This window comes from Pteronotus mesoamericanus, unplaced genomic scaffold (assembly GCF_021234165.1).
Source record: "Pteronotus mesoamericanus isolate MK-2021 breed Mesoamerican mustached bat unplaced genomic scaffold, CSHL_Meso_final contig_90, whole genome shotgun sequence".
In the NCBI taxonomy this organism is placed as follows: Eukaryota; Metazoa; Chordata; class Mammalia; order Chiroptera; family Mormoopidae; genus Pteronotus; species Pteronotus mesoamericanus.
In genome coordinates, this window is record NW_026555277.1 from 36,116,849 (window position 1) to 36,131,227 (window position 14,379).

Here is a 14,379-nt window from a genome sequence, read left to right on the forward strand (position 1 = left end):
AACACTAACACTTTGACAGAAATTACCTCTTTTCTTTTCTACCAAAGTCCTTTGTTCCTGATATTTTGTTTCACACAAGTTGCAAATTTGAATCTTCCTTTTTTTTTTTTTTACCTACATCTGATGGACAATGGCAATTTATTCTTCAACAAAATCTACATCTCTTCTTTCTGTAAAATCTAATGTTCTTCTTTCACCTAAGTTGCCAGCCCTAAGATTTAATTCCATGAAAGTAAAGAATAAATTTCCCCAAGTGTGGTTCATGGACCATCTGTATCACTTCCATGTGATGTACATCAAAATACTGATGTACACTCCAGCTCTATTAAATCACTTTCCTTTTTTTAATTTATTGATTTTTAGGGAGGGAGAGAGGGAGAGGGAGAGAGAGGCATCGATTTTGTTTTTCCATTTATTTATGCATTCATTAGTTGATTCTTGTATGTGCCCTGACTGGGGATCAAACCTGTAACCTTGGTGGATTGGGACAATGCTCTAACCAACTGAGCTATCTGACCAGGGCCTAAATCACTTTGCACTTTTAACCAAGCTTTGCAGGTAATTCTTCCGCTTATTAAAGTTTGAAAACACTACTTTAAAGGAAATGAGTTAATTGGCAAAATAAAATCAATCAGTATAGCCTAAAATTGTTACTTAAAAACAGCAGAAAATTAAAGAACCCAAATTTACCATTTTTTCTCACTTCACCTACTTACAAGAGTTTCTAGAAAATAATGGAAATGATTTAGACAATGGAAGCCAACATAAGGGAGGCTCCAAGGGGACCAGAGAAGAAGCCAGAAGCCTGGGGATTTTGCTGTGCTGATCTTTGGCTGAGCACAGTATCTGAACATTTCAGATTGCTTATCTATAAAGCCAGAGAGTTGTCCATCTATCTTTCTCTTTCACACCTACAATTAGAAGAAATAGGTAATCTCTAAAGCTTAAAGTGAAGGGATATCTGTATACATTGACTTTCTAGCATGTAAGTAAACTTATTGTATGTTAGCCATGTGCCCAACCAAGGCATTGTTTTCAAAGACAAATGCCTGAATGCAAAAATGAAAATGTTTCAGTGTAGGTCTGCATGAACTTACCTTCATTTTTTGACTTACATGACATGAGTAGTCAACTTTATGACAGTAACACTTTTAACCTTGTCTGCCTTAAATTATTCATGAAAAATGTCTTTAATATAGAGTAAAACAACCCAAAGGCATAGTAAAAAGCAAGAAAGGAGGTACCCATGAAGCAGTATTTGGTACAAATAATGATTATGTGGGGTCTATTAAGTCACACAAGTCCAGAAGGGGAAGGAATGCTGATAATTAACATCAAAGTTGCTGCTGGCTTCTGCATGGTAGTCAGTGCTCAAACCTTTTGCTGTCTGGAGAAACTGTCCAGTATTCAGAAATATCAACTGCTTTGCTACTTACAAAATAAATACCCATATTTTAGGATTTTAAAATATATGAGAAAGCAGTTTGAATTTCGGTCACCAAAATTCTGTATTGTTGATGGTTAATTGCTAAGGTTTATCTACCAAATACATACCAAGATAGGTATAGAGATCTCAGGTGAAGTGAGAGGTTTGTGGAGGTACACTTTTAATTTGCTATATAGCTAAAACCCAAATATTTATGTCAGATTAAAGGAGACTTTCTCTCCCCTTCAAAATCTTTTTTTTTTTTTTTTTTACCTGTTTGCATAGCTCCTAAAGTCCTCGCCCGTTCAACAGTGAAGAGTCATTTGAAACTTAACTGAATGCTGGAGGCAAGTTCTATTTTTCAGGTCATCCAATTTAGGAGATCCAATTTCTGCAGAAGGAAGAAAACGGGTGGGGGGAGGGAAAAACCAGACTCAATGTTAGATCCTTCCACCTTCAATCCTCAACCTGCCACACAAATAGAGCCAAGTCAGGGATTTTGCCTTGAACCACCACCACCACAACCGTGTCACTCATACGCGATAAACACGCCCCTCTGATCCAGCTCTTGACCAATGGCGGCTACATTTCTTGCATAGTAATGAGCTCGAGACCTCCCCGGGCCAATGGCGCTCCGGGAGAAGGATTAGTTTTGCATGTACCTAAGTGATTTGCATACCCCAGCGGCTGGGGGCTTGGGAACCCGAGCGTGCAACCCTAGAAGGGAAAAGGACGGGAGGAGATTGAGCCGCGGCGGCGAGCGAGCGAGAAAGATCCCGGGTGTTTGTGCGAGAGCCGGGCGGGGGCTGGGACGAGGGACCGGCATGGCTGAAGGCTGCGCTCCGCAACCTTGAAAAGCGGCTGCGGCGAAAGGCCGGGGACTGGGAGGCGCGTGCGATGGCAAAGCGCGGTCTCCGCAGCTGCGCCCGGCCCGGCCGGCTGGCCTGAGCCACCCGAGGAGCAGGGCTGCCTCTGCGCTTCCATGGAGCAGCGGGAAGGGCGAAACTCCGGAGCGCCGCGTCCCTGCGCTGTTGCCGCGGACTGTTGAAGGGGCCGAGACCCCGCGACCGCCGAGACAGGAGAGCCGCGGCTCCAACCCGCAGGCCGGCCGCCCGGGGGCGGCGGGGGGCGTCGGAGGGCAGCGGAGGCGCGCGGAGAGAGCGGCGCCGCGGGAGAGGCCGGTTCAGGAGGCTGCCGCAGCAATGCCAGGCCCGCTGGGGCTGCTGTGCTTCCTCGCCCTGGGGCTGCGCGGCTCCACCGAGCCCAGCGGCGCGGCGCCGCCTCTCTGCGCGGCGCCCTGCAGCTGCGACGGCGACCGTCGGGTGGACTGCTCCGGGAAGGGGCTGACGGCTGTGCCCGAGGGGCTCAGCGCCTTCACCCTAGCGCTGTGAGTGCGGGAGGCGCGGGCGGACGGGGCGCTGGGGGAAGGGGGATCCGATGAAGGGGGATTAAGGGGTGGGGGGGCGGAGCCTGTGAGCAATCCCACCCCACCCCCAGGCTTCGAGGAGGGGGGCGCCGGTCACCTGTGTGTGTGGGTGCTTGGCACCAACTCCGGCGCCGCGGGCTTTCCAGACATAGCCAGTTTGTGTCCGAGCCGGGGGTAGTTCCTTTTTCAGACTTTTCGGGCACAGTCACCTTCCCGCCCCCCTCCCCGCAAGTGCATCTGGGGATCTGGGGCCAAGGAGGAGGGAGGAACCTGGAAACGCTTCCCCCTGGCACCCTTTTTGCGCGACCTTCCCATTTCACGTGGGCCCCTGCTCAGCTGGCAAGAGGTTTGCAATCGGCGGGGTGAGGGCGCCTAGAACTTGGCCTAAGTCTGCAGACGCAGGCCCGTTTCTTGGGGAAGCACCTGGAGCCTGAGTTCCAGCGTGTGGGGAGAAGAGAACACCTGTACCTCAGGGCGAACCTCCTTCCAGTTTGGCCCTACCCAGGTAGAGCGACCTGGCACCTCGATCCATTTCCATTCTGGCCTCACCAACAAACGCCAGGGCTCTGGAGTGGGCAGGGACGCCAGGCCAAAATAAGGGAGAAGGAGGGGAAAATTGCAGGTTTCTCTGGGTGAAAATACTCTTCTTACTCAACAAGACGTTTTGAAGAAGGAATTCTAACCTGGAGGACAGGATATTGGAAGAAAACGTTTTAGGGCATATGTTCTGCCCAATTGGAAAGGTAGGCAGGCAGCAGTTTTCTGCTGTAGCGTGACCAGCAGAACTGTTTGGGGCTGCCTGCGGTGGGAAAACGCTCAAATGGATCTGACTGAAAATCTCCCTCCTCAAACGGGGACCAGAGAGCTTTAGACACTTCCTTCAGGAAAGACGAGGTATCTGAAATCTGTCTCCAAGGTGGCATTGGCAAATGCCACCAATAGAGAAAGAAGGGGGGTAATTGAATGAAGGGCTTGCTGTATGCTCTTATTCTTGTGTTGCGGGCCAGCTGAGTGATTAAATCTAGAGCAGTGAAAGAACTGTTTGAGAGAGAAAGGGATTCGAAGAGGCCCTCGAATAAAGGGAATTTCCTTTTACCTTATAGCTACTGAAAGGGACCTCTAGACAGTTTTAAAGGAATAACAGACCTGTTGAAGAAATCTTTGCTCTGCAGGCCAGAGCATTGCTATGTTTCCAGGTGGGTAGTGGGAGGTGTTCTGCTTGCCCTCGGGTTAATGGGTTATTGCCTTGGAACCTGTCTGGTTCTTTGGCCTGCAGCGCCCCCCCCCCCCTCTTTTTTTTCTTCCCAGCCTCAGTTGTTAGCTATGTATTTGAAGACATTTTCCTTCAGTATGGTGAAATTTAACGTTACACTGAAAAAAGTTAACTTTGTAGTGAAGAACAGTTTGCCCACAAAAGCACATTGAGTGGGAAAGTTGGAGTGGGAGTGAGAAGTGAGGGAAAGGAGACCTGAGTAGAGAGGATGGGGCTCTCCCCCGCCCCCGTCCCCCAGGTCTTCTTGAAACTTTTAGGGAATTCACTCAGGGCAGCTACCTTTTACCTGAAACCTCTGCCAAGCCTCTCTATAATAGAAAAGCATAATTTTACTGTTTTGACCATTGTAAAGACCTTGTTTAGCAGATTCCTCGAGTTTAATGAGTAGGCTTGCCCTATAAGAAAAAGGGCTATTTTACATTAGTACCTAAAACCACAAAGAAATATCACATTTTTTATGAGAGTACACTCCTCTCTGTAGAGCATCAGGCATGTTCCCTTAGAATTCACTGAAAGTGGTAAACTGCTATAGTCTCAACCTTGAGCATTAGAAAATGTGTTGTTCATGGCTTGAGAAACGGAAAAATAATCGGCACCAGTCCAGGTTAAATTGCCTAAACTAGCATCATTGTAGCTCTTTCTGAACTGCAAGTGGTGAATAAGCATGTTGTATTCTTCCATTTTGACCTATAGATCGAATGGTGGTACATCCTGATAACTCCTTATTTTACCCTAATACTCTTCATTTCACCCTCAAAGGCATATAGTATATGACCACCCCATCTAAAGGGTGTTTCAAAGACAGTATGTTTGTATTTTGGGAAACCAGCTAGTCTAGTGATTCTCAAAAGCCAAGTTGAGGAGGGGCAGGTACCATGGGTCTTATTCCACTGCATCTTACAGGGCACGTGAGTTCATCTGAGGTCTCTTTCCAAATATGCTTTCCCCTCACAGCTTTACTGAGTTTCAGTTATACACTAAGGGACCAGATCCATGGTTCCCAAACTTCAGTTCACAGATTCTAATCTCTGGAGCATGTGCATCAGGACCAATTTTGTTATACATAAAATTACAAACACAAAAAATGGAAGTTAAAGAGATGAAACTGTAATTAATCAAAGTTCTTTTATTTTCTTCTCATTCCTCAATAGTGTTGCACCTTCACCTATCTCAGGGATGGAAGACCCCAGAACTGACAGAGAGCAGGGGTTTCATTTCACCCCCACTTGGAGTCCACAGAGCCAGGTCAATGGGAGGCATTTAAAAATGTTGCAGTGGATAGATAAGGACTCAAGGCCACACCAAGGGGCAGAACTGGGAACTGGAATTCAAACGCCATTCCCACACACGATTGCCAAATTCAGCATTCTCACCCCTTCGTCTTTGTCCAGATCTGAGAAAGCCCCAGAGAGAGGATACTTTCTTCTCCTTTAGGCTCGTTTAAACTTGTTCAGTCTAACAGTGTGTGTTTCCTGCTGAAAGCTGCTTTATCTGAGGCTGGGGGCAGAGTCAGTAGTAATCCTCAGTGTTGTTGATGGGATTCCTGTGTTCACACCGTTTGCTGCACCTGTACTGATTATTTATATTTTGCAACGGCATTTCTCAACCCTGTGTCACAACGCACTGGCTTGTCACAATTCACCCTAAGGTGTTTTGAAGGAAGTACTCTCACTAGTATTAAAATTTCAAAGTTTATTTTGTCAAAAGGATGAAAGTTACTCCTGTATTATGGAAATAAGGTCACTCTTAATCACCTACATTCCAAGGTTCTGGATTGGGTGAGAAAGAGATGAAGCCAGAAGAGTGGTAGGGAGGAGATTATGCGTGGTTGTCCTTTGGGACCTGTGTTATTGCCACAAAGTTTGAGAACTGTAGGCCTGGAGCACAAGTGTCCATGGCCTAGATCATGTCTGGTCACAGTTTTAAGATTTTAAAGGCTGTTTCTGTGGCTTCATGGAGACAGTGGTGGATCTGAGCCCTTGATCATTGTCTGGACCATCCCACTAAGTAATTGTGTGGCCTTGGGCAAGTCATTCTACTTTGTGTATATGTGACAATTTCCTCATCTGAAAAATGAAGTAATTGGATTCACTAGATTATATCTAAGGCTGCTTATAGCTTCTAGAAGTTCTGTGATTTTATAATTCTTACACATTTAAGATGGCAAGGTGAGGATAATGTTCTGATCCTCCCATGAAAAGATCCCAGGAGGAGCAGGATATATCATTCTAGTTGAAATCTCAGAAGCCCATTTATTACCACTCACTTGGCGGAGGAGTTCTTTGTGTTTAGAAGAGTGTGTTAGGAAATTTGCCATGGAGACTTGTTGCAGAATGCATGACTAGCTAAGGCGCTTTTCTAGGGTAGAATAGCCCTGCTTGTTTCCTGTGGGTATGGCTTAACACTTGGAAAATAAAATCACTCTGTTTCAGTAATTTGGATAATGTACAAAAAGTTACTCAATGTCCTCACTTCCATATAATTAGTCATAATCTCTTTAACCTTCATAGTGTGTGTATCCTGTTCATGGGCAGGTTATCGAGCTTTCTATATAAAATTGATGGTTACCTGATGGACTTTGAAGTATTTTTAAAAATAATCTCTTGCTTTTTCTTCTTCTTTTGGAAGCATCATCTGAGATTCTTCCCTGAGGTGTTTTTTTTTTAATGCTACACCAAACACCTCTTCTTTTAATAGTATCGTTTACAATATTTTCTTAATAATAAAATCAATAAAAACAAAACAAAAAAAAGTATTTTCTAGTGTTTTCTCCAATGTCTGGTGTATTCCCTGGCAGGCTGGTAATCAGTGACGCAATGTTTATACCTTTTTTGATGGTAGAGTTTTGATTTTTCTTGATTTCTGTTTTACCAGCTGTAAAAAATGTCAGTCTTTGCTTAGTTTGTGTGGTGTGTCTTTCTAGAGATATATTAGTACTATATAGAAGTTAACTTGGTTCTAAACAAGGCTGGTAAATGAATAATATGAACATCTTCAAAGTATAGATCCTTTACAAATGAGTGAACTACTGGGTTCTCTTTAACCCCAAGAGAGGAAAGAGCGTTCTGCTGGGCACAGGGAGAGCTAGTTTCCAGGTCTCTCACTCCATCACAGGAGTGACCTGGAGAATGTCACATACCTAACCCTTCAGGACCTTTGTTTCTTCACCTTAAAACAAAGTAAACAGCTCTTTTTGCCAAGAGTCCTATTTCTATTTAATTTTATTATTAAAATACATTTCTAGGATCATCTCTGTTGTGTTAAGTGAAGTATAGGCGCTTAAGTCATGGCCTCTCACCTACCAAGGAAACCTCCAGTTGTCCAACTCTCCTGGAGAAATATTTCTGTTGAATGGGGAACTCACTGCCTCACAAGGCAACAATGTGCTGGGTGTGGTCTGGCCAGTTCCTAGGATGTGAACCAGTAATTCTCTCATCCTGAGCTCCTTAAGGCTTGTGATCATCACTAATATTTTATGATTTTCAGTCAAACTAAATGCTGATGACAGTTATGGTATCACAAGCATTTATTGTCCAGGCACTTGGCTCTCAGCGTTAGAGTTGTAAGGTAACATTGACAACTTAATCTCTTAGGGAAGATCAAAGTTCCCTCCTAGTAGGTGGATCCAGGCAAGTTTAGGCATTTTCTTGGCCTCTGTTAGTCTATCTCTCAAATTCTTATTTTAGTCATCTTTATAATAGTTGAAAGTACTGACAGCCTGCAAGTCTGGATTTCGGTTTCTGGTCTCTTTGGTTGTACCTATCCTTGTATTTTCATTTTCTTAGCAATAAATAATGGATATTGGAGTAGATGATGGCTGATGTTTCTCACTGCTTTGAATTTCTCTAAATCTGTGTAGAATATTAAGCAAAGTGTTAAGAATCCTTCAGTGACATTGAAATTTTTGTAAGACTGTCTCGCACTTTGTCTCTAAAAAATATATATAAATTTATATAAAGCATAATATTTGTTGGTATAGGTAGGCCTGGATTAAAAGTTAAACCCTGCCAAGTATGCCCTTCACTCTGAAAAATAACTAATATAACTTAGAGTGTTTTTAATAAGACAACTTATCTTTTTTAATTTTTAAAATAGATCTCAAGGTTTTGGCTTTAGAAGAAAGAAAAGTGCACATTATACATGGCAAAAAAAAAAGAAAGAAAGAAAGAAAAAGAAATACATTATACAGCTTGCTCTTTAACTACCTCCCTCAGCCTTCATGTTTTTGGCAATGCTAAAGCTTGTTTTCCTATACCTAAAAGAACATGGATAACTTTTTCCCTTTCCCCCCCAGCTGTGTTCAGTGAATTGTAGTTTTTTTAAAAGCTTCATTGAGAATAATAAAATGCTCTATTTTTAAATTCTGTCAGTGAAGAAGAAAAATCTAGGGCATTAGCAAATCAGTCCTGTTATACAATGGCTAATTTGTCTGCCTTTTCTGACGTGTGTGTGTGTGTGTGTGTGTGTGTGTGTTTAAGTGCTTGATGGTCAAACTGTAGGCGAAGTATCAGCTCTATTGTCTGAAATTGGGTGAGTCCAAACTGAGTTTAGAAATCAATCTTAGGAGACAGATCATGACTTTATAGTTCATATACATTTAATAACTTTACAATTTTCTAAAGACATTTGCAAGTTAGTACTCAGGTACCCCCTTTAAATGGCAAGATTGAATTATGTAGTAGTATACACTTTGATTCACCCACCCACAGACAAATATTTGTTATTAAACTATGTATATGTCTGAGACTATTTTTAGCAAGATTCTTAAAGCATTCTGAAGTATTCTGTGTCATGCACAAGCAATTAAAACTGAATGTTTGAGGTGGTTGTTTTTAGTCTCTGAAGCGTGTTTTGCTACCACTATGTATTTAAATTGTCAAACGCACGAGCACAATTTGGCATTATGCATTTCTTATTTTAGATGCAAGTGGTTAAAGTTCAGGAATGCCTTTCTCATAGTCCAGGAAATGAATATATTTTTTAAAATATATATTTTTATGGTTCTCCTAGCTTTTCTGTACTAAACGGTCTTATGGGGGAAGCATTGGACCAATTCTCTGTGGCAACATGTTGGCCCTTTGGAATATAAGAATATCCTTGTAAGGAACTGCAAACCGTAGATATTTTGGGAGGCAGCTGGGCCAAGAATGGGTATACGTTTAGATCCCAGGCTGGCCTGTTGTCTGTGCAAGAGACATGTGTGGAGGAAGCATGTCTAATATATCTCAAGATATTTAATGACCCTTTAGCCTTTATATTTAATTTGTATTTAAGTATTCTGAGCCAATATAAGTAAAGGTTAAATGTAAACCCCTTTAGCTGGTGTTTTTCTTCTCTATTTTTACACTAGAAGAATGTAGCCATTTTTTAAAAACAGACTTTTAAATACCAAGTTGACCAATCTCAGTGGCACTCTGACAACAAAATATTTTTAATATTTAAATCAGATTTTAGAACCTGCTCTCCAGAAAAATTAGATAGATTTTCCCCATTCCAGTATATTTTAAAAGTTTTATTTGAGGGAATTTTCCCTCCTGAGAAGAGTGACATATCCTGGCAGGGAGATGGCGCCTTTACCTTGGAGCTGTATGAGGCCTGGCCGGGGGATGTGCCTGGAATCGCCTTCGGTCTCACTTCCATTCCCCTCAGGCTGTGAAATTCTCACTGCAGCTCTCAGTGTAGACCTCAGAGTAACTCAGTCCAAGTGGTGACACTGACACGACACTCCCCTGAACAGCTTGATTAGAGCTGTTTTCCTAGGAAGGTCGATGGGTGTTATTCATTCTCACTCTCTTCACGTTTCTTGTTTTGAAGGTACAGGGCAGGAGGTACACTTCCAAATCAGCAGCCTTTTCTCAAACTCATTGGCCTGGGGTGTTCATTAACTTCCTGGTTTTTCCGTTTTCCTAAGGGATAAGCTTCATGCTTAGAGACCCTCAGAAAAAATGTATGGGTAATGTGTGAAGGCTTGGTGGCCTGGATTTTCTCAGGAGAGAGGAGGTCGGTGGTTGCTGCTCTGTTCTAGATTTGTCACCCTTCCCCTGTGTGTGATCCCGTCTCAGAGGGCTACTTTCTTGCAGAAGAATTCCCCAGAGAAGGAGAGCGCTATGTCTTGAATAACTTAAACCTTAGAAAGTCAGTACTCTAAGGTCTTTCAACTCTTTTTCTGGAGTGGTGGGAGAGAAAACAAATAATGTTGACTAACCTTTAGGTTTCTTAATGTTCTTGAGGACCCTTCACATGTGCTTCTGTTTAAAGCCCTAAATTAATCTGGGTTTTGCATTTTCTTTCTTTTTTTAAAAAAATTGATTTTAGAAGAAGGATATGTATGTGAGGGGTGGGAGGGGGGAAAACATAGATTTGTTGTTCCACTTATTGATACATTCATTGGTTGATTCTTGTATATGCCCTGAGTGGGGTTCGAACCCACAACCTTGGTCTATCAGGACAATGCTCTAACCAACTGAGCTGCTTCGCCAGAGCCTGATCTTTGCATTTTCTGAATGTGGTCATTATCCCTTGGTCCTCTCCTTCAAGTGCTCTATATCTCACATTAATTGAAGTATATACAGAATTCTCATATAACTTGATCAGATTTAAGGGAATATTAAATAAATTTAACATACCTCAAATATTTTAGTATCCTGCTTTAAAAATTACACCTTATGGGTTTACTAACTGATATTTAGTAGTTTATCTTACTTAATACCAGTTTTCATCCCTGCTGGGCTGCTGCTATTAGTTCATCTCATTTTGATTAGGTTTTTAAAATCATAATTTTTTTTATCTTTGTAACAAAGAAAAATTTTCTTGTTGGCCTTCTGTTCTCTCCAAGGTCAGTTTGAGTCCATGGTCATGTAATCCAGCTATTTATGTCACTGTCTACTCTCCAGTTTTCTTTTTATAGGCATATTTTTGTGACCAGGCCTTCAGAAATGGTTTTGTTTTTGAGAGTGTGACACAAGGCTCCCCAGTCCCTAAACCTGTGAGCCTGGGCACTTTCCTTAACCACCTAGGCACTGGCTTTCCCATTGGCAAAAAGACAGCTCGACTTTATCTTCAAGGGTCACCTGTAGGAAGCGCTAAAGCATGATCTCTTGGAGTGACAGCAAGCACCCCATTTTTTTCTTTTGGGAGTGACTAAGCAGTTGTCTATGTGTGTTATCATCTTGTGACTTAAAATTCTAAATCCTATTTCTGTGGTTTATTGAATGTATGTCAGGTTCCAATCCTGCTGTAAATGAATCAGGTGAGCCACTCTGTTAATGAGAAAGAGGCTGCTCCTCTGGCAGATTTTTCATTTAGAAAACCATGAAGTTCCCGGGGGAGAAAGAGTAGGTAGGACATAGGTTTCCATCAAGAAACCTTCTCATAGGTGATGTGACCCCCTTTCTGACCAGAAAGCTGGATGGTGGAGAGGTGGGGTTTCTCTGGAGGAGGGAGCTCAGGGGACATTGTATTTTTTTCTCTGTGACTTGGCACTGCTTTCCCGAGGTGGCTGGTCAAGGAGCCAGGTGCTGTCCCTATAGGGAAAACAGTGTGTCTTTTCACAGCAAAAGGGCAAAGGACGACAGACAGTGTTAGTGTGATCTTTAGATACTAATTTTCTGGTTGCAGGCTTTGGAACACTGAGGATTTTCATTAAACACACTAATTCTTAGGGAACCCTCATGCCAATGAGTGCTCCCTATGGGTGCTCAGGCCCCTTTCCATGGTGAGGATGGCTAAGAGTTACTCAGGACCCACAGGTTAGCTGTGTTCTTATTTCTTCACATCACTTTGTTACTAGAAATGTACAGATGAGAGAGAACTTTCTAAAAAAAGTACTTTGAAAATGATATTTTACTGATTATTGGATAACTACGTATTCTTTTTTTTTTTCACACTTGAAACTAATGCTTGTGCTTTGTGGATCAAGAAAAGCTTATTATCTTAAAAGTAATTTTAGAACTGAAATCCTTTCTTTAAAATCTTTTGTATTTCTAAAAAGTTATATGGCATTCATGTTAAGCACAGTTAAATCTTTCTCTGAAACTTTAAAAACCCTTCTGGGTTTTGATTCAGACCTGATTGGAAAGTGAATTATAAAGCCAGAGCAGCAGCTAATGTATGCAACAGTGCCCTGAACCTATTTAGATTGGCCAAGTGTTTCAAATACAGTTGTGCATTTTCTATCCTCGGCCTTTTTCTTAAAAAAAAAAAAAAAAAAAAGTTTGAGATGTTTTTCCCATTACCATCTTGACATCTGCCTGGTTACACATGAATAGCTTGACCCAGTCCCTCAGCAGGGAGACTGCCGTGGCCTTGCTTTCAATAGCCATGTCACCGACAAAGAAAACATATGGAATATTTCATTCCTGTCCTCTGCAAACAGACTGAGGCTGGGAGGGCATGCAGCAGAAGGCTTCATACTTCATGGTAGGTTGGCAAGTTTGCGCGCTAACCACAGGCTCTGCTGTTAGCAATCAAACTGTACTTTCCAAAGCTCCATTACATTCTGTGGAGAGGGAATCTGTGTTCCTGATAAATAAGTTTCTAATACCAGATTGAATTAAGTTTGTGTGACCTGCTTCCCTGGTGGGGTTTCTACTTAATTATTTATTTCACCAAAGGGAGTGTGTGTGTGTGTGTGTGTGTGTGCGTGCGCGCCTGTGCATATGTGTGTATGTGTTCAGGACATTTGGATACTATTCTCCAAAATATTCTCCAAAAGGTTGGCTATGTGGTGTGTGTTTGATGGGTGCACAGGTTGGGAACGAAGAGCGTAGAACATGGCTCGAGGACGACCTGCGTTTACGTGTATCTTCCCAGCTCACAGAAGGAGATCAGCAGATTGTTCTCACGCGAGCCGAGCACTGCTGCTGCGTTGACCTGTAAAGGTTTTTGTTGCCCAGAACCAGCCTTCTAAGCGGGGCCTTGGTTCCAGCTCGGCGAGCAGTAATTGGCCTTGTGGCATCTGAATCCACCGTGTGGAGGCTCGTGAGCAGGTGTGACGCTGAGAGGACCAAGAATGTGCAAGAGAGGGGTCCGTCAGTTGCTGTCATTTTCAGGTCTTCTGTGTTAAAAGAATTTGCTCCTGGCCCCATCCTGGCTGAGGTGATATTCCGGAAGGCGACGAAAACCAAACCAAACCCTGCTGACACCAGAGGAGGCAAAGATTCATGACTTGGGCAGAATGACATACGTTTCATCAGGGTCCTTTCTAACCCTCAAGTTATACCCCAGCCTGAATTTCTAGTTTCATTGTTTCCTAGTTGTATGGGCTGGTTTTGACAGGAGTTGATGATTTATCTAAAAGGAAGTAAGCTCCAGTTTTATACCAGATATAGCCAAATATTTTAATGTATATATGCATCTCATCTGGGAAGTATTTTTGATGGTTCTTGGTATATTACTGCACATTAGCTGCAAAACAACGTGCCACTAGAAATGACTGCCTTTCCCAGTTTTTCAGAAGAATAATTCCTTTTGCAGTACTTGATAATAATAGATTTTCTTCAAATTTGTTGGCTCTTGGAAAGTTACATTGGTAAAAGTTTAGGTTTTATGTTTTTTTCACAAATGAGTCTATTTAAGGTGCCCCGCATTTTTTGTACTCTCATACTTTTATCCTAAATTGATTAGTTGAATCTTAAATGTTCCATCTTCCCTCTTTAACTGACTACTTAACTGACCCTCATAACTATGACGTTTTAAGGAACACTCGCCCAAACCTCTCAGTCTTAGCCTTTAGTTCTGTCACTTTTGAAATGTATGCAGTAATATAATCACCACCACTGTCAAACAGGGATATCCAACACTTCGGCACCCCTGGGCCACACTGGAAGGAGAAACGTTGTCTTGGGCCACACATTAAATACACAAACACTAATGAAAACAAAAAAATCTCATTATGTTTTAAGTCAGTTTATGATTTTGTGTTGGGCCGCATTCATAGCCATCCTGGGCTGCATATGGCCTGCGGGCCGCTGGTTCGACACTTCTGATTCTAGAATATTTCCATCGCTCCTTGTGTCCTTTGTATTCAACCCTTTCTACCACCCCTAGCAACTGATGATTATTTTTTGCCTTGGGGTCTCTCATTTTATGTTGTTTTGCATTCACCAGAATGCCCTATATGTGGAGCAAAACAGAATGTAGTACTGTGCCTGGTTTTGTTACTTACATATTGACGATTCTACCATGATGTTGCATATGTTGCTACAGAATATTCACTTTTATTGCTGAGGGGAATTTCATTATTCGAATGTGCCA

At 42.4% G+C, this 14,379-nt stretch overlaps 1 protein-coding gene across 1 annotated transcript in view; it reads left to right on the forward strand.

Moving 5' to 3' along the window:
* The first annotated feature begins 2,134 nt into the window (after window positions 1-2,134).
* LGR4 (leucine rich repeat containing G protein-coupled receptor 4) overlaps window positions 2,135-14,379 on the forward strand; it is a 95,949-nt gene continuing 83,704 nt past the window's right edge. The window contains exon 1 of the mRNA XM_054585978.1: window positions 2,135-2,813. Within this exon, the coding sequence (XP_054441953.1) occupies window positions 2,629-2,813 (185 nt within the window). The 5' untranslated portion in view covers window positions 2,135-2,628. The remainder of the gene's footprint in view (window positions 2,814-14,379) is intronic.